The sequence below is a fragment of the Ranitomeya imitator genome, chromosome 1 (assembly GCF_032444005.1).
Source record: "Ranitomeya imitator isolate aRanImi1 chromosome 1, aRanImi1.pri, whole genome shotgun sequence".
In the NCBI taxonomy this organism is placed as follows: Eukaryota; Metazoa; Chordata; class Amphibia; order Anura; family Dendrobatidae; genus Ranitomeya; species Ranitomeya imitator.
In genome coordinates this window covers 890,249,156-890,275,730 of record NC_091282.1, presented here as the reverse complement: position 1 = coordinate 890,275,730, position 26,575 = coordinate 890,249,156, and the positions used below count along the sequence as shown (strand labels likewise).

General features: G+C 49.3%; 1 protein-coding gene across 1 annotated transcript in view; it reads left to right on the top strand.

The window, feature by feature from the left end:
• The window catches only part of DNAH6 (dynein axonemal heavy chain 6), a 621,891-nt gene that overhangs the window by 204,800 nt on the left and 390,516 nt on the right, over nt 1-26,575 (top strand). The window contains exon 33 of the mRNA XM_069743176.1: nt 13,766-14,321. Coding sequence (XP_069599277.1) covers nt 13,766-14,321 — 556 coding nt within the window. The remainder of the gene's footprint in view (nt 1-13,765; nt 14,322-26,575) is intronic.

Sequence of the window (26,575 nt, the reverse complement as noted above, 5' to 3'; positions counted from 1 at the left end):
GTTTAATTTTTGGGGTTCATCTTTTCCCCTTCTACTATCGAGATGGACCCTGTTAAGGTCCAAGCCATCCATGATTGGACTCAGCCGACATCTCTGAAAAGTCTGCAAAAGTTCCTGGGCTTTGCTAATTTTTATCGTCGCTTCATCTGCAATTTTTCTAGTATTGCTAAACCATTGACCGATTTGACCAAGAAGGGTGCTGATGTGGTCAATTGGTCTCCTGCTGCTGTGGAAGCTTTTCAAGAGTTGAAGCGTCGTTTTTCTTCTGCCCCTGTGTTGTGTCAACCAGATGTTTCGCTTCCGTTCCAGGTCGAGGTTGATGCTTCTGAGATTGGAGCAGGGGCTGTTTTGTCGCAGAGAAGTTCTGATTGCTCGGTGATGAAACCATGCGCCTTCTTTTCCAGCAAGTTTTCGCCTGCTGAGCGAAATTATGATGTGGGCAATCGAGAGTTGCTGGCCATGAAGTGGGCATTCGAGGAGTGGCGTCATTGGCTTGAAGGAGCTAAGCATCGCGTGGTGGTCTTGACTGATCATAAGAACTTGACTTATCTCGAGTCTGCCAAGCGGTTGAATCCTAGACAGGCTCGTTGGTCGCTGTTTTTTGCCCGTTTTGACTTTGTGATTTCGTACCTTCCGGGCTCTAAAAATGTGAAGGCGGATGCTCTGTCTAGGAGTTTTGTGCCCGACTCTCCGGGTTTATCTGAGCCGGTGTGTATCCTCAAAGAGGGAGTAATTGTGTCTGCCATCTCCCCTGATTTGCGGCGGGTGCTGCAAAAATTTCAGGCTAATAAACCTGATCGTTGCCCAGCGGAGAAACTGTTTGTCCCTGATAGGTGGACGAATAAAGTTATCTCTGAGGTTCATTGTTCGGTGTTGGCTGGTCATCCTGGAATCTTTGGTACCAGAGAGTTAGTGGCTAGATCCTTTTGGTGGCCATCTCTGTCGCGGGATGTGCGTTCTTTTGTGCAGTCCTGTGGGATTTGTGCTCGGGCTAAGCCCTGCTGTTCTCGTGCCAGTGGGTTGCTTTTGCCCTTGCCGGTCCCGAAGAGGCCTTGGACACATATCTCTATGGATTTTATTTCAGATCTTCCCGTCTCTCAAGAGATGTCAGTCATTTGGGTGGTCTGTGATCGCTTCTCTAAGATGGTCCATTTGGTACCCTTGTCTAAATTACCTTCCTCCTCTGATTTGGTGCCATTGTTCTTCCAGCATGTGGTTCGTTTACATGGCATTCCAGAGAATATCGTTTCTGACAGAGGTTCCCAGTTTGTTTCGAGGTTTTGGCGAGCCTTTTGTGGTAGGATGGGCATTGACTTGTCTTTTTCCTCGGCTTTCCATCCTCAGACTAATGGCCAGACCGAACGAACCAATCAGACCTTGGAAACATATCTGAGATGCTTTGTTTCTGCTGATCAGGATGACTGGGTGTCCTTTTTGCCTTTGGCTGAGTTCGCCCTTAATCGGGCCAGCTCGGCTACCTTGGTTTCGCCGTTTTTCTGCAACTCTGGGTTCCATCCTCGTTTCTCTTCAGGGCAGGTTGAGTCTTCGGACTGTCCTGGTGTGGATACTGTGGTGGACAGGTTGCAGCAGATTTGGACTCATGTAGTGGACAATTTGACCTTGTCCCAGGAGAAGGCTCAACGTTTCGCTAATCGCAGACGCTGTGTGGGTCCCCGACTTCGTGTTGGGGATTTGGTTTGGTTATCTTCTCGTCATATTCCTATGAAGGTTTCCTCTCCTAAGTTTAAACCTCGTTTCATTGGTCCGTATAGGATTTCTGAGGTTCTTAATCCTGTGTCTTTTCGTCTGACCCTTCCAGATTCTTTTTCCATACATAACGTTTTCCATAGGTCATTGTTGCGGAGATACGTGGCACCTGTGGTTCCATCCGTTGATCCTCCTGCCCCGGTTTTGGTGGAGGGGGAGTTGGAGTATATTGTGGAGAAGATTTTGGATTCTCGTGTTTCAAGACGGAAACTCCAGTATCTGGTTAAGTGGAAGGGTTATGCTCAGGAAGATAATTCCTGGGTCTTTGCCTCTGATGTCCATGCTCCCGATCTTGTTCGTGCCTTTCATATGGCTCATCCTGGTCGTCCTGGGGGCTCTGGTGAGGGTTCGGTGACCCCTCCTCAAGGGGGGGTACTGTTGTGAATTCTGTGGCAGAGCTCCCTCCTGTGGTCACAAGTGGTACTTCGGCTGATTCTCTCTGTGAGCTTTCGTTGGTGGAGGAAAGTGGTACTGCGGCTTCTGAGTTTCCTTCCTCAGGTGATGTGGTGAAGTCGTTAGCTGCTGCTCTATTTAACTCCACCTAGTGCTTTGATCCTGGCCTCCAGTCAATGTTCTAGTATTGGACCTGTTTCCTCCTGGATCGTTCCTGTGGCCTGCTGCTCTGCATAGCTAAGTTCCGCTTTGCTATTTTGTTTGCTGTTTTTTTTCTGTCCAGCTTGTCTATTTGTTTTTTCTTGCTTGCTGGAAGCTCTGGGACGCAGAGGGTGTACCTCCGTGCCGTTAGTTCGGTACGGAGGGTCTTTTTGCCCCCTTTGCGTGGTTTTTGTAGGGTTTTGTGTTGACGGCAAAGTTACCTTTCCTATCCTCGCTCTGTTCAGAAAGTCGGGCCTCACTTTGCTAAATCTATTTCATCTCTACGTTTGTCTTTTCATCTTAACTCACAGTCATTATATGTGGGGGCTGCCTTTTCCTTTGGGGTATTTCTCTGAGGCAAGGTAGGCTTATTTTCTATCTTCAGGCTAGCTAGTTTCTCAGGCTGTGCCGAGTTGCATAGGGAGCGTTAGGCGCAATCCACGGCTGCCTCTAGTGTGGTTGGAGAGGATTAGGGATTGCGGTCAGCAGAGTTCCCACGTCTCAGAGCTCGTTCTATGTTTTTGGGTTATTGTCAGGTCACTGTATGTGCTCTGACCTCTATGTCCATTGTGGTACTGAATTACCTTATCATAACAGAAACCATTTATTGTCAAGCTACTACTCTTTTTAAATCATAATGACAACTTAAAACATCCAAATGACCCTGATCAAAAGTTCATATACCCCGTTTCTTAATACCATGTTTTGCCCCCTCTAGCATCAATGACAGCTTGAAGTCTTTTGTGGTAGTTGTGGATGAGGTTATTTATTTTCTCAGATGGTAAAGCTACCCACTCTTCTTGGCAAAAAGACTCCAGTTCCTGTAAATTCCTGGGCTGTCTAGCATGAACTGCGTGCTTGAGATCTCCCCAGAGTGGCTCAATGATACAGAGGTCAGGTGACTGAGCTGGCCACTCCAGAACCTTCACTTTGTTCTGTTGTAGCCAATGACAGGTTGACTTGGCCTTGTGTTTTGGATCGTTGTCTTGTTGGAACGTCCAAGAACGTCCCATACGCAGCTTTCTGGCTGATGAGTGCAAATTTGCCTCCAGTATTTGCTGATAACGTGCTGCATTCATCTTTCCTTTAACTTTGACCAAATTTCCTGTGCCTTTGTAGTTTGTACATCCCCAAAACATCAGTGATCCACCTCCATGCTTTACAGTAGGAATGGTGTTCCTTTCATCATAGACCTTGTTAACCTCTCGCCAAATATAACGTTTATGGTTGTAACCAAAAAGTTAAATTTTGGTCTCATTACTCCAAATTACCTTGTTCCAGAAGTTTTGAGGCTTGTCTCTGTGCTGTTTTACGTATTGAAGGTGAGATGCTTTGTGGCATTTGCACAGTAATGGCTTTCTTCTGGCAACTCGACCATGCAGCCAATTTTTCTTCACGTGCCTCCTTATTGTGCATCTTGAAACAGCCACACCACTAGTTTTCAGAGAGTCCTGTATTTCAGCTGATGTTATTTGTGGGTTTTTCTTTGCATTCCAAACAATTTTCCAGGCAGTTGTGGATGACATTTTTGTTGGTCTACCTGACCGTGGTTTTGTTTTTACAGAGCCCCAGATTTTCCATTTGGTAGTCACAGTTTGAACGCTGTTGACTGGCATTATCAATTCCTTTGATATCTTTTTGCTATCCCTTTCCTGTTTTATACAGTTCAACTACCTTTTCCCGTGGATCCATTGATAATTATTTTGCTTTCCCCATGACTCACAATCCTGAAATGTCAGTGGCTGGATGAAAGATGCAAGAGTCTGTCTGGATCCCAGAAACTCAGTCAGCTTTTATGCACACACTGATTACAAGTAAACAGGTCACAGATGAGGATGTTACCTTTTGAAGCCATTCAAACTCATTTGTATCCACTTCCGTGTATGTTATCAGGCCCAAATCACCAGGGTATGTGAACTTTTGATCAGGGTCATTTGGATATTTTGGGTTGTCATTATGATTTAAAAAGAGAAAACACAGTAGTTTGACAATAAATGGTTTCACTCAACCACAAGCCATGAGTGGAGAAAAAAAGTTTTGGTGTTATCATTCATATTCTCTGATGAAAGGCCAAGAAAGCAAAAATTCTGCCGGGGTATGTAAACTTTTGAGCACATCCGTGTATTATAAGACTCAGCTCTGCTAGCTGTACTGTGACCAGCCATGCACCTGTATGTTCTTCACATTCACCGAGCTACATTTCCATCGACTACAAGTAAACAATGAATTTTCATAGTGATAGACAGAAAGCAGCAGTGTTGATAATTTGTTTTTTTTTTGAAAAATAAGGTATTATTAAAGAATAAAATAAATTACAAAGGGCTACAAAGGGCCCATATATTGTTCCTGTGCAGGGACCTAGTCTGTCTGTGTCCGCCAGTGGCTGTATGTATTCCAGAGTAGCTACCTATAGTATTCTCTTGGGTCCCTCTTGGAGCTACATGTACTGTACATCATGTTTTTCACAAGCTTAAGTCCAAACTGATATATTTCAAGATGGCATTGTTTGGCATTATTAAACTGGATGTGTCATTGACACTTTATGGAGAGCTTAACAAGGACTTTACAACACTTTTATGGTGTGGTGTAAATTACTGTATACTACAGCACATTGTAAACTAGATGGGTATTTCCTGAAGGAACTACAGATAGTGCTTTGGAATGGTGCCCGGGCTGCCCCTGCAAGACTTTCACATTTGGGTGCCCCTCAGGCGCTGGTTTGGTTTGCGGGGTCACTCTGGGGCCGGTTTGGTTTGCGGGGTCACTCTGGGGCTGCTTTGGTGGGCGGGGTCACTCTGGGTCAGATTTGGTGGGCGGGGTCACTCTGGATCTGATTTGGTGGGCGGGGTCACTCTGGGTCTGATTTGGTGGGCGGGGTCACTCTGGGTCCGATTTGGTGGGCGGGGTCACTCTGGGTCCGATTTGGTGGGCGGGGTCACTCTGGGTCCGATTTGGTAGGCGGGGTCACTCTGGGTCCGATTTGGTGGGCGGGGTCACTCTGGGTCCGATTTGGTGGGCAGGGTCACTCTGGGTCCGATTTGGTGGGCGGGGTCACTCTGGGTCCAATTTGGTGGGCGGGGTCACTCTAGGTCCGATTTGGTGGGCGGGGTCACTCGGGGTCCGATTTGGTGGGCGGGGTCACTCGGGGTCCGATTTGGTGGGCGGGGCCACTCGGGGTCCGGTTTGGTGGGCGGGTCCCGGTTTGGTGGGCGGGGCCCCTCGGGCTCCGATTTGGTGGGCGGGGCCCCTCGGCCTCCGATTTGGTGGGCGGGGACCCTCGGCCTCCGATTTGGTGGGCGGGGCCCCTCGGCCTCCGATTTGGTGGGCGGGGACCCTCGGCCTCCGATTTGGTGGGTGGGGACCCTCGGCCTCCGATTTGGTGGGCGGGGACCCTCGGCCTCCGATTTGGTGGGCGGGGACCCTCGGCCTCCGATTTGGTGGGCGGGGACCCACGGTGTTAGGGTTGGCGGAACGCACCAAATATATAATTTATTAAATGGAATTGGTGCATTCGCAACCCGGGATCCACCGCGCAGGAAAGCACCTGCTGCTAAATAATGGCGGCTCTATATGGCGGTATATACCAACTCTGTTAGCTTCACAGAGTAACCGCGAGAGGAAAGCTCTGTGCCCTGTTAGACTTTCACAGAGGCACAGGCCAACTACCCAGATGTGAGCAGTGAGTGGTCATGCATGCATACAAAACTCCTCGCCGGAGATGCCAGCATTCTAGGGGCTTATTTCAGCCGGGTCCCTGAACACACTTAAACACAATCTCCTCGCCGGAGGTGCCAGCATTCTAGGGGCTTATTTCAGCCGGGTCCCTGAACACATTCAAACACATGACCACATTGGCGCAAAGCATATAGCATAAGACGATACTAGCGCATGGCCGTGCGGTCATGCGCAGTTTATATAGTTGCAGCACAGGAAGCTGCTACGGAAGTTTTTGCCCTTTCAGGACCTTCCAGAAGGACAAATGGAAAGTGCTGCAGTACCTGAGCATGTTTTGCCCTTTCAGGACCTTCCAGAAGGACCAATGGAATGTACTGCAGCACCTGAGCATGTGACCGAACATGTGACCCTCGACCTCCAATGGGAGACCCTGCCCTGGGCATGCTCAGTGTGAGTAAACAAGGACTTAGTCCCAGAGAGGCTCGCTCGCCGCAGATCAGTGCACCGAATCAGCCCCAGCGAGACGCTGGGAGCGACGTCTCTATGAGCAGAGCCCACTGCGGCCGATACCGAATGGGAGACCGCAGCAGACACGGATCGAGATTCCCCCTGTGCAGCAGAGGAAACTCGACTCCTAACATTACCCCCCCTCCTAGGGCCCTCCCCTCCTTGAGCCTCACTACGCTCAAAAGCTGCGATAAGCAGCGGAGCCCGAATGTGCTCCACAGGCTCCCAGGTTCTATCCTCTGGGCCGTGACCCTTCCAGTCCACGAGATAAAATTTCTTGCCACGTACCACCTTGCACCCCACAATAGCATTCACCTCAAACTCATCCGTGGATGAACCAGATGTCCCAGCAGATGACTTGGAAAACCGGGACAAATGAACGGGCTTTAAGAGGGAAACGTGGAAAGTATCGGTGATACCAAGGCGTGGAGGAATAGCCAAACGGTAGACCACAGGGTTGACCTGTTCCAGAACCTTAAACGGGCCAATGTAGCGAGGAGCAAACTTAGTGGACTCAACTCGCAGCCTGATGTTACGGGCGGAGAGCCACACTAAGTCGCCAGGAGCAAAGACCGGAGCGGGGCGCCGGTGTGTATCAGCCGAAACCCTCATTCTCTCCTTGGAGGCCCGGATGCCATCCTGTGTGCGGTCCCAGATGTCACGTGCCTCCACCGCCCAGTCTGCCACCCTAGAATCGGTGGATGACACGGGCATGGGCACAGGGACACGCGGATGCTGGCTGTAATTAAGGAGAAAAGGAGTTTGACCAGTGGAATCGGCTACGGCGTTGTTCAGGGCAAATTCCGCCCAAGGTAGCAAAGATGCCCAGTCATCCTGCCTAGCAGAGACGAAATGTCGCAAATATGTCACCAGAGTATGGTTGGTTCTCTCCACCAACCCATTCGTCTCGGGATGGTATGTAGAGGAGAGGTTTAACTCTATGCTGAGTAAACGGCAGAGCTCTCTCCAAAACCGAGATGCGAACTGGGGACCCCGATCGCTGACAATCTTATCAGGCATACCATGCAAACGGAAAACGTGTTTAATGAACAACACCGCCAAGGCCCGTGCTGAGGGTAACCGAGGAAGCGGCACCAAATGCACCATCTTGGAGAAATGGTCGGTGACAACCCAAATAATGGAGCAGCCATGCGACTTGGGTAGACCCACCACAAAGTCCATCCCAACCATCTCCCAGGGCCTGTCTGCCACCGGTAGAGGGTAAAGCAACCCAGCAGGCCGTTGCCGAGGAGACCGATTCTGGGCGCAAGAAACGCACGCCTGAATATAGTCCTTGACATCTCGGGCCATATGCGGCCACCAGTATGTTCTCGCCAGAAGCTCAGATGTCCTCTTGGTCCCAATATGCCCACCCACTCTGGAGGAGTGAGCCCAAGAGAGAACCTCCGGTCGCAAGTTAGCTGGTACGAAAGTCTTGCCCGGGGACACAGATTCTAGCGAAACCGGAGCTACAGTTCTTAGGCTCTCAGAAGGGACAATAAGCCGAGGCTCCTCCTCCTCCGATGACACCACGGAGCGGGAGAGAGTGTCAGCACGAACGTTCTTCTCCCCGGAGAGGAAATGGAGAGTAAAATGGAACCGGGAGAAGAACAGGGACCATCTAGCCTGGCGAGAATTCAGCCGCTGGGCCGTTTGCAGATACACCAAGTTCTTGTGGTCAGTGAAGACTTGGAAGGGAAAGCGAGCTCCCTCCAAGAGATGTCTCCACTCCGAAAAAGCCAACTTCATGGCCAGCAACTCCCTGTCCCCAATGGAATAATTCCTCTCCGCTGGTGTGAAGGTCTTGAAGAAGAAGAAGCAAGGATGCTTCCGACCTTGAGCATCCTTTTGGAAAAGGACTGCTCCAGCACCAACGGATGAGGCATCCACCTCCAAGATAAATGGCTTATCAACATCGGGGCGATGTAGGATGGGAGCGCTAGCGAAGTGTGACTTGATCTAGAGAAAGGCTTTGGAGACCTCCTCTGACCACAACTTGGGATTTGCTCCCTTCTTGGTGAGGGCAACCAAGGGAGCTACCAAAGTTGAGAAGTGTGGAATGAACTGGAGATGGTAATTAATGAACCCCATAAAGCGCTGCACCGCTTTAAGAGTGGGGTTCCTGCCAGTCCATTTCAGCCTGTAGCTTGGCAGGATCCATAGCCAAACCCTGGGCAGAGATGATATAACCAAGGAAAGGCAAGGACTCCTGCTCAAACACACACTTCTCCAACTTGGCGTAGAGGGAGTTTGCCCGTCAGAGGTCGAAGACTTTGCGAACATCTCTCCGATGGGAGTCAATATCTGGAGAGAAGATGAGAATATCATCCAGATAGACTACGACCGAGGTTGTGAGCATATCCCGGAAGATGTCGTTCACAAAGTCTTGGAAAATGGCTGGGGCATTACAGAGCCCGAAGGGCATCACCAGATATTCATAGTGCCCATCCCTGGTGTTAAAAGCCGTCTTCCATTCATCCCCCTCACGGATGCGAATCAGGTTGTAAGCACCCCGCAGATCTAACTTTGTAAATACCCTCGCCCCCCGTAGCCTATCAAACAGCTCAGATATCAGGGGTAGTGGGTACTTGTTCTTAACGGTGATGGCGTTAAGACCCCTGTAGTCTATGCATGGACGTAAGTCTCCAGTCTTCTTCTGTACGAAGAAGAACCCTGCCCCTGCTGGTGACACTGACTTCCTAATGATTCCTCTTGCCAGATTCTCCTGGATGTACTGGGACATTGCCTCCGTCTCCGGGAGAGATAACGGATAGACTCGACCCCGGGGAGGCTCAGCACCAGGCAAGAGGTCAATAGGACAGTCATAGGGGCGGTGAGGCGGAAGGGTCTCCGCAGCTCTTTTGGAGAACACGTCTGCATAGGGCCAATAGTGCTTGGGGAGAGAGGAAAGATCTGCGGGTACCTGTGTAGCAGCAACCTGAACGCACTCCCTCAGACATCTACCCTCGCAAGATTTACTCCAACCCAAAATTCTCCCAGAGGACCACTCAATATGAGGAGAATGGTAGCGAAGCCATGGTATCCCCAACAGGACCTCATCAATTCCCTCAGGAATGACTAATAGGGAGATTATCTCCTGATGTGATGGAGACACAGATAGCGTGAAAGGAATGGTTTGGTGGGTAATCTGTGAAGGTAGTGTTGACCCATTTACCACTCGAACGGTTACCGTCTTGGCGAGCATCACCAAGGGTATTGCGTGACGCTGGGCAAAAGCGGAAGACATAAAGTTACCCTCTGCCCCAGAATCCACGCATAGCTCGACCATAAGAGTGGATGGGCCTATGGTAATTGTCCCCTTGAAGGACAACTTTGAGGCAAACGTCGCCGTGTCTAGTGTACCTCCTCCAACTGCCACTAGACGCTGACGTTTCCCTGACCGCTGAGGACCCTTGGAGGCAAGGTGTCCTGACTGCTGGCAAACATGACGGACCTTATGTGCACGGGCAGACTGAGACTTGGATCCCGCTCGTGTCACCTCTAAGGCCTCATGTGACTCGGATGCCTGGACTGGAGATTCCAAAGGCTTGGCGAAGGTGGGAGCCAGCCGAAACCTCTGCCTGCACTGGGCTCGCTCCAACCTCCGCTCGTTAAAACGGAGGTCAATACGAGTAGATACGGCTATGAGCTCCTCCAGTGTGGCGGGAATCTCCCTAGTGGCCAAAGCGTCCTTCACATGGTCAGCCAGCCCCCTCCAAAATACGGGAATGAGGGTTTTATCTGGCCATTCCAACTCAGACGCTAATGTCCGGAAGTGAACAGCAAAATGGCTGACCATGGTTGAACCCTGAGTCAAAGCCAGCAGTTGGAGCGCTGTATCATGGGTGACTTGAGGTCCTAAAAAGACCTGTTTCAGAGTGTCCAGAAACCTAGGAACACTCCGCACCACATGATCGTTGCGCTCCCACAGCGGCGTAGCCCACTCCAACGCTCTGTCCGACAGGAGAGAGATTATGAATCCCACCTTTGCCCGCTCAGTAGGGAAACGTGCAGCCAGAAGCTCGAGGTGTATACCACATTGGCTCACGAAACCCCTACAGGACTTACTGTCCCCAGAGTATCTCTCAGGCAAAGGAAGGTGAGATAGGGTCGGAACAGAGGTGGCAGTGGGTAAAGCTGCTGCAGCCACGCTAGCAGCCTGAACAGCTATTGCGGTAACATCCACCGCCGAGGTTGCACGCTCAAGAGACGCCAACCGGCCCTCCAGCAGCTGGATGTACCCCTGCAATCGCTGTTCATCCGCCATTACTTAGCCAGATCCCGGCGCTAGTATACTGTTAGGGTTGACGGAACGCACCAAATATATAATTTATTAAATGGAATTGGTGCGTTCGCAACCCGGGATCCACCGTGCAGGAAAGCACCTGCTGCTAAATAATGGCGGCTCTATATGGCGGTATATACCAACTCTGTTAGCTTCACAGAGTAACCGCGAGAGGAAAGCTCTGTGCCCTGTTAGACTTTCACAGAGGCACAGGCCAACTACCCAGATGTGAGCAGTGAGTGGTCATGCATGCATACAAAACTCTTCGCCGGAGATGCCAGCATTCTAGGGGCTTATTTCAGCCGGGTCCCTGAACACACTTAAACACAATCTCCTCGCCGGAGGTGCCAGCATTCTAGGGGCTTATTTCAGCCGGGTCCCTGAACACATTCAAACACATGACCACATTGGCGCAAAGCATATAGCATAAGACGATACTAGCGCATGGCCGTGCGGTCATGCGCAGTTTATATAGTTGCAGCACAGGAAGCTGCTACTGAAGTTTTTGCCCTTTCAGGACCTTTCAGAAGGACCAATGGAAAGTGCTGCAGTACCTGAGCATGTTTTGCCCTTTCAGGACCTTCCAGAAGGACCAATGGAATGTACTGCAGCACCTGAGCATGTGACCGAACATGTGGCCCTCGACCTCCAATGGGAGACCCTGCCCTGGGCATGCTCAGTGTGAGTAAACAAGGACTTAGTCCCAGAGAGGCTCGCTCGCCGCAGATCAGTGCAGGGTACCATAGGAAAGCCAGAAAAGGCAGTAGTGACCCTATGCACCGAATCAGCCCCAGCGAGACGCTGGGAGCGACGTCTCTGCTGAGCAGAGCCCACTGCGGCCGATACCGAATGGGAGACCGCAGCAGACACGGATCGAGATTCCCCCTGTGCAGCAGAGGAAACTCGACTCCTAACACACGGCCTCCGATTTGGTGGGCAGGGACCCCTGGCCTCCGATTTGGTGGGCGGGGCCTCTCGGCCTCCTATCTGGTGGGCGGGGCCCCTCGGCCTCCGACTTGGTGGGCGGGGCCCCTCGGCCTCCGATTTGGTGGGCGGGGCCCCTAGGCCTCCGATTTGGTGGGCGGGGCCCCTCGGCCTCCGATTTGGTGGGTGGGGTCACTCTGGGTCCGATTTGGTGGGCTGGGTCACTCTGGGTCCGATTTGGTGGGCGGGGCCCCTCGGCCTCCGACTTGGTGGGCGGGGGCCCTCGGCCTCTGATTTGGTGGGCAGGGGCCCTCGGCCTCTGATTTGGTGGGCGGGGGCCCTCGGCCTCCGATTTGGTGGGGGGGCCCTCGGCCTCCGATTTGGTGGGCGGGGTCACTCTGGGTCCGATTTGGTGGGCGGGGTCCCTCGGCCTCCGATTTGGTGGGCGGGGACCCTCGGCCTCCGATTTGGTGGGCGGGGCCTCTCGGCCTCCGATTTGGTGGGCGGGGCCCCTCGGCCTCCGATTTGGTGGGCGGGGCCACTCGGGGGTCTGATTTGGTGGGCGGGGCCACTCGGCCTCCGATTTGGTGGGCTGGACACCTCAGGTAACAATTTGGTGGGTTGGTCACTTTAAGAGCTGATATTATCTGGCAAAACTGTGTCCTGGTGGGGTCATGTAGAGTTCGTAGGCGTTGGCATAGTAACTGGGTCTGACTTCGCATATCAATGAGCTGATCAGCCAGGTGGCAGTTGGCAGTTATTTTGAAATTGCCTCAGAAATCAGCCATTATACCTTATTGGAACAATTTCCCCATTGAAATGCATGGAGACGAAATTTTCAAACGTCTATTGCGCCAAAACTACAAATCTGATCGACAAGAAAAATACTTAGCACACCTCCCAGGAATGCTGGCTTCGAAATGACACCTCACTGGAGTCTGTGCGTGCAGCGGTTTGGGCCGCATTAATTGCGGACTGAATAATAATAATAAGAAGTTGACTACGGTGGAATAACAATATAGTGCTTTTTACAAAGCACTATAAATATCAGACTTTGTTAATCTCCCTTTTTCTTTCTGTTCCAGGTGATTTTTACAGTAGTCAATATGGAAAGAGGCCCACTGGCTGGCTACTAATTGCAGCCATGAGCCTGGAATTAGCAGAGTATTGGCTGCCAATGTCATTTTTGGCAATAAATCGTATTTTCTATTACAAACATTATTAAATTGTTCTAAAAGTGATTTCTAATTCTTAACAAACAAAATTGTTCTAAATTAGACATCTTAACAAAACGCAAAGAAAATAGATGTGATAACAGAAGAAGCCACCTAAAGTACAACTGTACAATTGAACGTAATGTGTTAAAACCATTTCAGAAAAAAAATGACCTGATTGCCTATTGTAAAAAATAGAAGTGCAATTGTCATAATTTCTGTTCACTGTAGAATATGAATTCCAACCTTGGTTGCTGTGGACAAGATCATCTTCTTCCTGACAAAGATCTGTCATAGGAGCACTTCACAAAAGAGTCTGACATTCCTTACAAAAAGTCCCAAAATTCATTGAGGATACTTCAGCACAGAAGAAATAGTAAAATTATGTAGATTCATAAGTGATATTTATTAACTCCCAAACGTATATACAGACATCAACTTCAGACGTTTTGACTAAAATGGTCTTTGTCAAGGTAATCTGAAAGAAGCAGTGGAGCAGGGACTGACATCAATGGAATCGTAGGGTACAGATCGAAACATCGGAAGTTGATGTCTGTATTCTGTATACGTTTGGGAGTTAATAAATATCTCTTATGCATCTATATCATTTTACTAATCCTTCAGCACCAAACTATCCATACTGATATCAAAAAATGAAGACAGCTCACGGAAACACCGGAAAACAGAGACCTCTTTTTAATCTATTATCCTTAATAATACAACTCATTTTGCATTAGTAGATGTTTTTGAAAACTATTCAATAGTCCTATAATCATCATCCATTTTCACTTTTTTTCAGTGGGATTATATCTGACCTTTTCCCTGGAGTTGACATCCCTGAACACGACTATGGTACTCTACAATCCACCATTATAAAAGTCATGCTAGCTCGTGGGCTGCAGCCTGTGTCCAGCATGGTGCACAAAGTCATACAGTTCTTTGAGACCATGATTGTCAGACATGGAGTCATGTTAGTTGGACCCACCGGAGGAGGAAAAACAACTGTCTATCAGGTCCTGGCAGATGCACTGACAGCCTTGCATCAGGCTGGTGAGACACATCATTTCTACCAGCCTGTTAAAACATATGTACTGAATCCAAAATCAATCACAATGGGAGAATTGTATGGAGAAGTGAACAATTTAACCTTGGAATGGAAGGATGGTTTAATGGCACTCAGTGTCCGTGCAGCTGTAAATGACACTTCAAAAGACCACAAATGGATCATCTGTGACGGGCCCGTTGATGCATTATGGATTGAAAACATGAATACTGTTTTGGATGATAATAAGATGCTCTGCCTGGCAAATAGTGAGAGAATCAAATTCACTCCCCAGATTCATATGGTGTTTGAGGTAATTTAGTAGGTTATATCTTATACTTTATATTTTCCATTTGTACTCACATGAAATCCTAATACAGGTAAGCAGTAGGCTGAAAATGTAATACTACTATCTAACGCTACGCTTAAAGCTTATAGACTTAAACGGTAGCTGTACTTGCAAAAAATTTTGCACATATCAATAGTATCATGCAATTAATAGAAAAATTAAATGATATCTTATTGTAGAAATCGGCTTTTTTCTCCTCTTATCTGCCACTTCGTCCTCTCCCCCTGTCTCCTGAATTTATCATCGGCTCTAAAAAAAAGTTTAAAACCAGCACAATAAGGTCTAAGATTACACTTCCTATAATTCTATATGGAACAGAGTGAGAAAATGAGACAAAGAAAAATCATGCTAAGCTTAATAACAAGGCTTATATCTTAAAGCTGTCCTTTCACAAATTTTTTCTTATATATTCGCCTCTCCATTGGAGACATTAGCAATAGTGATGAGCGAGCATGCTCGTCACTACTCGTTAATCGCTCGTGCATCAGTGTGCTCGGAATGCTCATTACTCATCTAGTATTTTTTTAAATGTTTAAGCAGGAGCTCGTGTCCCTGCCCCACATGTTGGGTGCTTTTTAGGCAGCCAATGAACATGTGAGGATTGCCTGCCAGTCACTGTATTGTTGTAGCCATCTTTCTTGTGGCACTACTGTGATTGGCCGGACGCATAGCATCATCAGGTCTATATCAGACTAATTACTCTATGCTCATCACACTGTACCCCGGAAACAAGTAGAGCAGGGTGAGGTGCTGATGAAAGAGGGATATAATTGTAGTTGCGTACTGTTAGGCCGGGATCACACATACTCGAGATACGGCCGAGTCACACAGGTGAAAACCCAGCTCTGGCTCCGGCACTCCGCAGCGGAGCGTGCGGCCGCACAGCAATACATGGAGCTGCACGCTCCACTCCGGAGTGCCGGTGCCAGAGCTGGGTTTTCACCTGCGAGACTCGGCCGTATCTCGCGTATGTGTGATCCTGGCCTTAGGAGACGAGTTACCACCGCTGCACAGGGGGAATCTCGAGCCATGTCTGCTGCGGTCTCCCATTCTGCTTCAGCCACAGTGGAGTCTGCTCAGCGGAGACATCAGTTCCAGCGTCTCGCTCAGCCTGATACTGTGCAAAGGGTTACTGCTGCCTTTCCAGGTTCTGCTTTTGTAGCCAGCACTGTTCAGCGGTGTGCAAGTTTTTCTGGGACTAAGTCCTGCTTTGCACACTCTGAGCATGCCCATGGGAGGACCTCTCATTGGAAGTCGGGGGTCACATGCTCAGGCCCTGTAGCAGCTCCTATTGGACCACTGGGAAGGTCCTTGTCTGCTACAGCTATAAAAGGTTTGCATGGCCGCACGGACATGTGCTAGTATCAAACCAAAGTCTATGAGCTCAGCACCAGTGTGGTCATGTCTGGATGTGGTTAGGGTTTAGCTAAAATAAGCTCCTAGAATACTAGCACCTCCGGTGAGGAGTTTGTATGTGTGTATTCAGGGCCTTGGCTGAAATAAGCCGCTAGAATACGGGCACCTCCGGTGAGGAGTTGTTTGCCTCTTTCTCTGACTGCATGACCACAATTTTGTTCTGTTTGGTAGCTGTCTACCTCTGTGAGGTTAACAGGGCACAGCATCTTGTTTCTAGCGAATCTGTGGCGTTAACAGAGTTCGCTTATACCACCATATAGCGGCGCCATTTGCCAGCAGCAAGTTCCTCTCCTGCACTGTGGACCCCGGGTTGTGAACGCACCTATTAATACATATACAGTGGGGCAAAAAAGTATTTAGTCAGTCAGCAATAGTGCAAGTTCCACCACTTAAAAAGATGAGAGGCGTCTGTAATTTACATCATAGGTAGACCTCAACTATGGGAGACAAACTGAGAAAAAAAAATCCAGAAAATCACATTGTCTGTTTTTTTAACATTTTATTTGCATATTATGGTGGAAAATAAGTATTTGGTCAGAAACAAACAATCAAGATTTCTGGCTCTCACAGACCTGTAACTTCTTCTTTAAGAGTCTCCTCTTTCCTCCACTCATTACCTGTAGTAATGGCACCTGTTTAAACTTGTTATCATTATAAAAAGACACCTGTGCACACCCTCAAACAGTCTGACTCCAAACTCCACTATGGTGAAGACCAAAGAGCTGTCAAAGGACACCAGAAACAAAATTGTAGCCCTGCACCAGGCTGGGAAGACTGAATCTGCAATAGCCAACCAGCTTGGAGTGAAGAAATCAACAGTGGGAGCAATAATTAGAAAATGGAAGACATACAAGACCACTGATAATCTCCCTCGATCTGGGGCTCCACGCAAAATCCCACCCCGTGGGGTCAGAATGATCACAAGAACGGTGAGCAAAAATCTCAGAACCACGCGGGGGGACCTAGTGAATGAACTGCAGAGAGCTGGGACCAATGTAACCAGGCCTACCATAAGTAACACACTACGCCACCATGGACTCAGATCCTGCAGTGCCAGACGTGTCCCACTGCTTAAGCCAGTACATGTCCGGGCCCGTCTGAAGTTTGCTAGAGAGCATTTGGATGATCCAGAGGAGTTTTGGGAGAATGTCCTATGGTCTGATGAAACCAAACTGGAACTGTTTGGTAGAAACACAACTTGTCGTGTTTGGAGGAAAAAGAATACTGAGTTGCATCCATCAAACACCATACCTACTGTAAAGCATGGTGGTGGAAACATCATGCTTTGGGGCTGTTTCTCTGCAAAGGGGCCAGGACAACTGATCCGGGCACATGAAAGAATGAATGGGGCCATGTATCGTGAGATTTTGAGTGCAAACCTCCTTCCATCAGCAAAGGCATTGAAGATGAAACATGGCTGGGTCTTTCAACATGACAATGATCCAAAGCACACCGCCGGGCAACGAAGGAGTGGCTTCGTAAGAAGCATTTCAAGGTCCTGGAGTGGCCTAGCCAGTCTCCAGATCTCAACCCTATAGAAAACCTTTGGAGGGAGTTGAAAGTCCGTGTTGCCAAGTGAAAAGCCAAAAACATCACTGCTCTAGAGGAGATCTGCATGGAGGAATGGGCCAACATACCAACAACAGTGTGTGGCAACCTTGTGAAGACTTACAGAAAACGTTAGACCTCTGTCATTGCCAACAAAGGATATATTACAAAGTATTGAGATGCAATTTTGTTTCTGACCAAATACTTATTTTCCACCATAATATGCAAATAAAATGTTAAAAAAACAGACAATGTGATTTTCTGGATTTTTTTTCTCAGTTTGTCTCCCATAGTTGAGGTCTACCTATGATGTAAATTACAGACGCCTCTCATCTTTTTAAGTGGTGTAACTTGCACTATTGCTGACTGACTAAATACTTTTTTGCCCCACTGTATATATACTTGGTGCGTTCCGCCAACCCTAACACGTGCTAGCCAGGGATTCAACCACATTAACATTTCTTTTAAGCACAACAACAGTCCTTCTTCGGGCTAATGAAAATCCTTAGTAATACTGCTATAAGTAGCACTTAGGGATAGTGTAGGAGAGGATATAGTGAATTGTACGGTTTTTATGCTGCAGCCTGCAACTCATACCAAAACCTCTTCTCAGGGCTAATAATATTCTTTTTGCTCTTAATTCTGCAAATTTTTCTGAACAGGGAAATATTGTACACCATTTTTACTGCAGAAGTTGTGCGTCAAAAGCATACACCCATCCTTCGTCCCACCATGCCGAGTGCCCGAAGGCAAGTGATTCACACATGGACACTCTGAAGAGCTGTTCACATTTCCATTTATAGATTCTAGCCTCTCGCCCTGCCAGTTTCAAGCGGGACATAAGGAGATCGCATGTTGCGATACCCAAATATTTGAGCAGCCAAGAAGACGATGGTGGGAAAAAGCAATTACTGTCGCAAGAGCTGGATAATGATGAGACACAATTCTCAATTAGTGATGTTGTTATGTCAGCAATTCAGGGGGAGGACCAGGGTGTGGATATGGAAGACAAGGTGGTGGACGATGAAGTCACTGACCCAACCTGGAAAGGTGAGTGCAGTGATTCTACATTGAACTTGTATCTATGGGACCAACGGTTTCTTTTCACTAGAACCATATATCAATATTCTTCAGTCGAGTTCTACCCATCTATATTATACACCAACCAGGAAAGGTGACATGCAAAGCGAAGACAGCAACGCACAGGGGGAGGGATCTACAGCACCACCTGAGGCAGGAAGAGGCAGTGGTATGTCCAGAGACACAAAGTGGGTAATTGTTCCTCAGAGTACCAACTTAGGTGAAGTTGCCCGAAGCTAAGGGTTAGGTGTTTTTTGAGTGTAGCGTTTTTTAAAGACAGTCCAGGTAACCCAAAAAGGCCATTTGCAACATCTGCCATACAGTATCGGCAGGGGGAGCACAACTATGAGCCTGACCACCACCAGCATGCACAGTCACATGCAAGCAAGGCACCTAACTACTTGGAGTGAACGCCAAGGTCCAGAAACAGTGTCTGCGCATGACACCACTGCCTTTTCCCCTGTTCTACATGCACTCCAATCCCCTGTCCATGATGTAGATGAAGATGACTCCCACCCTGCACCTGTCGTTGTACACTTGAAACCACCGTCAGCAACCACGCCCTTGTCCCAGCACTGCGTTCAGATGTCCCTACCCCAGTCCTTGGAACGCAAGGGTATATACGCAACCACCCACAGACTACAATACTAAACGGCCACATTTCCAGACTACTTGCCCTCGAAATGTTGTTGATTAGACTTGTGGAGACAGAACCTTTCTGAAACCTCATGCAAGTTGAGATGGAGCTAAGACTATACTGGGTGATGATAGATGCGAAACCCAACAGGGCTGTGGGGTACTCAGAACCAGGTCGGACAGTTCTTTGGGGAAGTCACGGGGCCATAACCCGACTCCATGGCCCTAGGCATGCAACAAAAATGATGCAAAGGGGAAAAGTTTATAGGGGATTGATTCGTGACGCCACCAGTGGTGTTCGGCAAGGGATGGCCGACGCTGCGGTTCAGGTCCACAGGGGCTGATGGTGACGCAGCAAAGATCTTACAGCTTTCCAACTGTCACGCTACCTCCAGGTCTCCTACCCTTATCTGCTTCCTCCTGGGGTCCGCCCAGATCCCCTGGCCTAGAGTGGTGTGGTGTTGGATGCTAGTGTGCGGGTACCTTCCCAGGTCGTCTCTCTGTGCTGGCTCACACCCTCCTGCCCTGCGCCTCACACACAGTGTCCCAAGCCAGCAGCCTTAGGTCCTGTCGGGCGACGACCTCCTGGTCCCCTTGACCCTATGTGGCTGCCTTTTTAGCGATTATATGTTGATTTGGCTGTCATACATACAGATACTACAGTCTCCGGTTCGCTAGCTGAGACTTACAGTCTCTCAACTAGCCTGGGGCCGGTTCCCACTGCGACTTGCTCCCTCCATCCGACTACGGTCAGCGTGGATTCGGGCGCCATGGGTGGATTCTTCACTTTCCTTCTCTCCTCCCGTTTTCATGACAACACTTCACTCCCAACTTTCACTCTACCTCACGTCTCCTACCTATATCTACTTCCTCCACCCACACCCTCTACCTAGTTCCCCCTCCATCCTGAGATGGGGCTCTCCCTAATAGGGTCCACCCAGATCCCCTGACCTGGAGTGGTGTGGTGTTGAATGCTAGTGTGCGGGTAACGGGTAGTGCCCCCTCCTTACCTGATAGTGGGACAGGTGCATGCTGGAACAGAGTAAAACAGATGTTAAAAACATACAAATACTTTCTGAAATGTATTTCAACAGGTCAAACAGTTAAACAGGTAGTTCCTTCTTCCCTTTATGGGAGGTACTTTTTACTTGAACGTTGCATAGTATCAAAGCATAGCTCAATTAAGTTCAACAGTTTTCAGTGAGATCCCGAACCAGGTGTCCTTCTCATCGTTCTCAGTATCATATGGGAGAACCCGTCTAAAACCCCCAATGTTGGCCCTGGGCGTGACTACAGGACATAACTGGTCAATGTCTTGGACCACCTTTCGGCCAGGCCAGACAATTTTTTTTCTCTGGTCATTTGTACAGTGTAAAATCAACAAGGAGCACATTAAGTGCTAGCTATTTACAAGAAATGTTCTGACCATTCACTGTCCATCACCGAATTGTCTTTAAATCTTATGAGCAGTTCTTTAGGCTTGAAGTTCTTCCTCAAGTATCACACCGGGTGACACAAACTGAGCAGGTCCTGCAGCCGGGGCATGAGTTGTCGGTGTCCATACTGCAACTTTAGTTGAAGCTGCAGGGACTGATGCTGTGTCCGGGGTTGAAGCTGCTGGTCGCCTTTCTGGCAATGCAACCACTGGCATGGGGGCAACAGGTCCCCACGTACTCTCTCACATTGAGGACGTACCACCCCCTTTCACCCACATGCTGGGTGAAGGTTACAAGATCCCCCGGGTACAGGTCACAATCGGGGTGTCCCTCTAGCAAGTGAGTCTCGACAGTTCTGAGGCTACACCGGGCTCCTTGATAAACCTCCAGCCCCTTTTTAAGTCAAAGGAGACCACTGTGCCTTGCCTCTGCGGACCCTGGTCGGCGGGTCTAGCCTTACGGGCCTGGGCCTTGGCTTTCATGTTTCTGTCCACCATAGCTCTCCACATGGCTTTGCGTTCTTACTCCTCCGCTTCTAATTTGGGTAGCTTCTGGGTCTGCCCAGATCCCCTGGCCTGGAGTGGTGTAGTGTTGGATGCTAGTGTGCGGATACCTTCCCAGGTCGTCTCTCTGTGCTGGCTCACACCCTCGTGCCCTGCGCCTCACACACAGCAGCCTTAGGTCCTGTTGGGCGACGAGCTCCTGGTCTCCTTGACCCTATATGGCTGCCTTTTTAGCGATTATGTGCCGATTTGGCTGTCATAAATACAGATACTACAGCCTCTGGTTCGCTAGCTGAGTCTTACAGCCTCTCCACTAGCCTGTGGCCGGCCCCACTGTGACCTGGTCCCTCCACCCGACTATGGTCAGCCTGGATTCGGGCGCCACTGGTGGATTCTTCACTTCCCTGGCTCCTAGGACCCTTCTCTCTGGAGCTCCTCTCAAACTCCTCCATACTTCTCTCTCTCCTCTCCTCCTGTTTTCATGACAAGACTACACTCCCAACTGTCACTCTACCTCAGGTCTCCTACCCTTATCTACTTCCTCCACCAACACCCTCTACCAAGTTCCCCCTCCAGCCTGAGATGGGGCCCTCCCTAAATAGGGTCCACCCAGATTCTCTGACCTGGAGTGGTGTGGTGTCGGATGCTAGTGTGCGGGTACCAAGTAGTGCCCCCTCCTTAACCGAGAGTGGGATACCACACCTCTAGCTGAGGTGCAGTACCTCTGTGGTGACTAGACCCTCAGGGGCACCACATACACAGTCTGGCCTCATGTCATCTTCTCAATGCAGATTGGGTGAAAATAAGGAGGAGGAACAGGAGCTGGTTGAGTGTGCTACAGATGGTAGTACCCACACCACCTTCATCCTGTCTGTTCAGCATGGATGGCCTTAAAACGAGGAGGAGAGGGAGGACGAGGAGAAGGATGAGTAAGACAACATGGACAGTCTCCTCTTGGTGGGGACAGTGAAGTCTTGGCTGTTGGCAGTCTGGCACACATGATTGAGTTTATGTTCCACTGCCTTTCCCATGAACCTCACATTTACACATTTTGGCCAGCAATAATTACTGGTTGGTCACTGTTCTAGACCCATTCTACAAGGAGAACTTCTTTGTCTCTTCCTGTGGTGGAGAGGTCTAATAAAATGTCGCAGTACCAGAAGTTCCTAGTATACTCAAATGCAGTGTTTTTTTTGTTTTTTATAGTGTATTCCCTTGCATCCCTTCCCACCCAAACATGGGTATACGCCTCACGATTTTGTTTTTTTTGTGTCGTCCTCCTCCTCTAGCACCATATCAACATGGTAATCAAGCTACCCTCGCTATACATTTTTTAAGGGTGTTTATGACTCCTGCATTAACAATTTTTAGAGGCCTACCACAAACATTCTTTTATATTTGTATGTATATATATATATATATATTGTAGCATGGCTAAAGGTTGGATAGTCGACGGGAGGTATGTATCACAGAGAAGGCTTGTCGCTGTGATGTGACCCGGAGTGTTTTCTGTAATGCACATAAAGCAATAAGGAATTGTGTAGTATATTTGGGTCCGGGTTACGGGTAGCTATGAGAGATGGGAGGGTCTGGCTACCCATATACCTCACCCCTGGGTAAGGGGCATAACCGTGCCTATCTATGTTTGTTTCAGGACCTGTGGTGATGTCAGAACCACATGTCTAATCATGTGATGGGTTTCTGGGTGTGGTTACACCTATGTAAAGAGGTGTGTGTGTAGCACATGGTGAGAGTGTTTGGAAGTCTGTCAGGGTGGACAGATTTCCATGTGTCCTGGCTGGACACTGCAGAGTGGCCTGTGTGTTGGACGGTTCCAAGTGGGGACAGACGTCCTGAACAGCACACAGAGACCATATTTAGGCTGGAGAGCCTACGTGCTGGACATAGCACAGCCTGTATGCTTACAGGTCTGAGAGAGAGCGGAGCTCTACTATGGACACTGAGGACTTTTCCGTCTGATGTAAGACTGTTTATCCTTGTTTTGCTGACTTAAATGGTTTATGGAGTGAATAAACCTACATGAACGCTGAAGAGAATGTGCCTCCTGTTTCCTCCTATGCATCTGAGCGAGTGAACCCCTACAATTGGTGTTTCGAATGCGGGCAACGATCCAAGGAGCACATGTTGCAGCGCTGGCTGGTCTGAGCCAGAGGAGTGGACGGTCTTGACAACCGTGAGTAAATACTGATCGGGATCAGTGAGAACTGTAGTTTATGGATACCTCTGAGGAGAAGAGGGATCCGGGAACCTGTGTGGCCGGCAGGTAACAGACAGGTGTCTGTGGTATTCTGACCGGGGTCAGTAAGAATTGTTGTTTATGGGAAACCTCTGAGGAGAAGAGGGATCCGGGAACCTGTGTGGCCGGCACCAACAGGTAACGGACAGGAGTCCGTGTGTACTGACCGGGGTCAGAGTGGAAGAAAAACAGAGACAGTGCGTCTGGGCATCTCTGAGGCTGAGGGGTGTCCAGAAACCCGTGAAGTTGCCAACGGGTGACGGTCTGAAAACCATGTATTGTACTGACCGGGGTCAGTGGAAAAATGTTTTTGGGCTATGTTAAAGCCGGGTGTGTAACAGACCGTAGTCTGTGTTAATCTGACCAGGGTCAGTGAGAGACTGTTTTTTTTTTTTCTATAAGCACGTGTGCAGGTGCTTGCCGTGGACTGGCGAGTCCATGTATTTCTTTTTTTTTTTTCTTCTGTGATCGACTTGCTGTGGCTCGGCGGGGCCACGAGAACTGAAGGCGTCTGGCGGTAACTCGGCGGGGTTACGAAGTTTTGCTGTGGATCGGCGGGTCCACGAAGTCTGGGGTGCAGAGCCTTGTGAAGTGCAGTTGCAGCAAAGAAAAAAAAAAAAAGACATTGCTGGTTTAGGCTATATTCACACTTTGCGGTTTTTACCGCGGAACCGCCGCGATTTTGATGCTGCGGGTCCGCAGCAGTTTCCATAGCGTTTACAGTAACATGTAAACCCTATGGAAACCGCAAACCGCTGTGCACATGCTGCGGGAAAAACCGCGCGGGAACGCAGCGGTTTACAACCCGCAGCATGTCACTTCTTTGTGCAGAATCGCTGCGATTCTGCACCCATAGGAATACATTGAACCGCTTACTTCCCGCATGGGGCTGTGCCCACGTTGCGGGAAGTAAGCGGATAATGTGCGGTTCCTACCCGGGGTGGAGGAGAGGAGACTCTCCTCCAGGCCCTGGGAACCATATTTGGGGTTAAAAAATAAAAAATCATGTTATACTCACCCTCTGAAGTCTTCAGCGCTGCACGCGGCCGTCCGGTCAGAGTTGCTGTGCGACCAGGACCTGCGGTGACGTCGCGGTCACATGACCGTGACGTCACGAAGGGTCCTTCTCGCACAGCATCTTTGGAACCGGACCGCCGGGTGCAGCGTCGAGGAGATCGGGACGTCAGAGGGTGAGTATAACCAATTTTTATTATTTTTAACATTACTATTGATACTGCATATTGCTGCATATGCAGCATCAATAGTATAGGCGGAAACCCGCAGCGGAAAACGCGGAACAAACCGCGATAAATCTGCAGGGAGAACCGCAGTTGTTTTGCCCTGCAGATTTATCAAATCCGCTGCGGGAGAACCCGCAGAAGGACAACGCAAAGTGTGAACATAGCCTTAGAGTGTGCAGACTCTTAAAGGGCCAGAGTCACATTGGTGTGCTGTGCAAACTGGGGCCTGAGAGTACTGTAGGAAGTCCACAGGGTGTACCCCAGAGTGGGGTGTTGTCCCAAAAAAGTGGGTGGAGTCCCAAAAATGGAGCGGTGCCCAAATAATTATGGTTGGCCAAAAAGTGGCTGCGTCTCAAAAGGGGGTGGAGTCCCTAAAAGGGGCGGTGGCCCTAATGGAGAAAATGGTCCACAAGGGGGCGGTAACCCAAAAGGGGGTGGAGTCCCTAAAAGGGGCGGTGGCCCTAAAGGAGAAAATGGTCCACAAGGGTGCGGTAACCCAAAAGGGGGTGGAGTCCAAAAAGGGGGCGGCGACCCAAATAGGAGTGGTGGCCCAAAAAGGGGTGGCGGTGAATGCACTGATGGACTGTTGCTGGGTTCAGTGTTCGAACAGCACACGTTCAGAATATTGTACTGACTTTTCATCTGGCAAGATGACACAGAGCTGTTCTGTAGAAGTCAATGGAGTGCACGTGACTGGATCTCTGGACTCGGGGAGCCTGGTGACGCTGGTGAGCGCCACACTCCCTGTCTATCTGATTCCCGGAAGGAAGATGGAAGTTCACTGCATTCATGGGGTCGCTAGGGATTATCCGGTGTCCAGGGTAATCATTGAGACGCCCACGTTTATTGCCAGCCATGATGTACCTGTAGTCCCAGACTTACCATTCCCTGTTGTAATAGGCCAGGACTTTGAAAGGTTTTGGGACTTGTGGGAGGAAAGGGGAGTGTCTGATTGCTCAGAACGGAGTCGGAATGACTCTAAGGGAGCCCCACCACAACAGGTGGCTGTAGTGATTCCGGATTGTGTGATGTGTGAAAAGGAGATAGCGACACCTAAGGTCGATAGTCCAGAGTTCCGGGTGAATGGAAGAAAGTGTGGGTCTGACACGTGTTTACATGGGGAATTGCTGTTCCAGGATGACAGAGTGAGAGGGGGTGACTCCTATTCAGACTGTGACTCGATCACAATGGGAAAAGAGTGCAGTAAGGAGGAGCCGAGTAAAAATCACAGATCTTCATCTCGTCGCGGGGGCTGCAGAAAGGCGGGACAAGTTACACCCTCTGAGAAGAATGATGATGAGGAAGAGACAGGGTCAGGTGCAGATAACATTATTGTCCTTGATGAGGAGGTCACTTTATCTCTGACAAACCCTAGCACTGAGGTAGTTAGTGTCGGGCTGGGGTTAGAACAGATCTGTAGTAGACCCACATCTGCAATGCCCGGAAAGACTGAACTGGCTCAGTATGATGAAGTACCTGATGCTGAAGAGATGGAGAACTCTGAAGTTACCAAGAGTCCAGAGGTACCGAACAGTAAACAGACAGAGAGCCCAGGAGAGACCATAGAGGTGGTTGCTGAAACAGGTGGAACTCTGAAGAGGCAGAGTGTGGGTGGACAAGAGCCCCCGTTTGAAAGTTTAATTAAAGAACTGGTGGTGCGACATGTGCTGGCCAAAAGAGAGCAGGACCATAACATAGAGCTGCTTAAAGAAACTGTTGAACAAGAAAGGGTCCTGAGGGAAACAATTGAGCACAAAGTGGGTGACCTAGAGAAGGAGGTCGTTCAACTCAGAGGTCACCTATCAGTGTGTCGGGCCATGAATAGGGCCATATTGAAATATATGGATGTGCTTAGAATGGCTCAAGAAAAGCATCAGCAGGAGCTTCTCCAGAGAGAGGAGGAACGTCGCTGCCTGGCAGAGGAGTTGCCAATACCCATCTTGGCGAAGGCTCAAGCAGAAGAAAAGACTGGGGAAGAGTTAGTGCTTAAGGCAGAACAAGATAGTCACCCGGTTGTGACAGATGTCCGTGAAGATGAGACCCCGCTTTTCAAGAGCATAATAGAAGTACCCAAAGACATGCGAGAAGCGTGCGCCAGGAA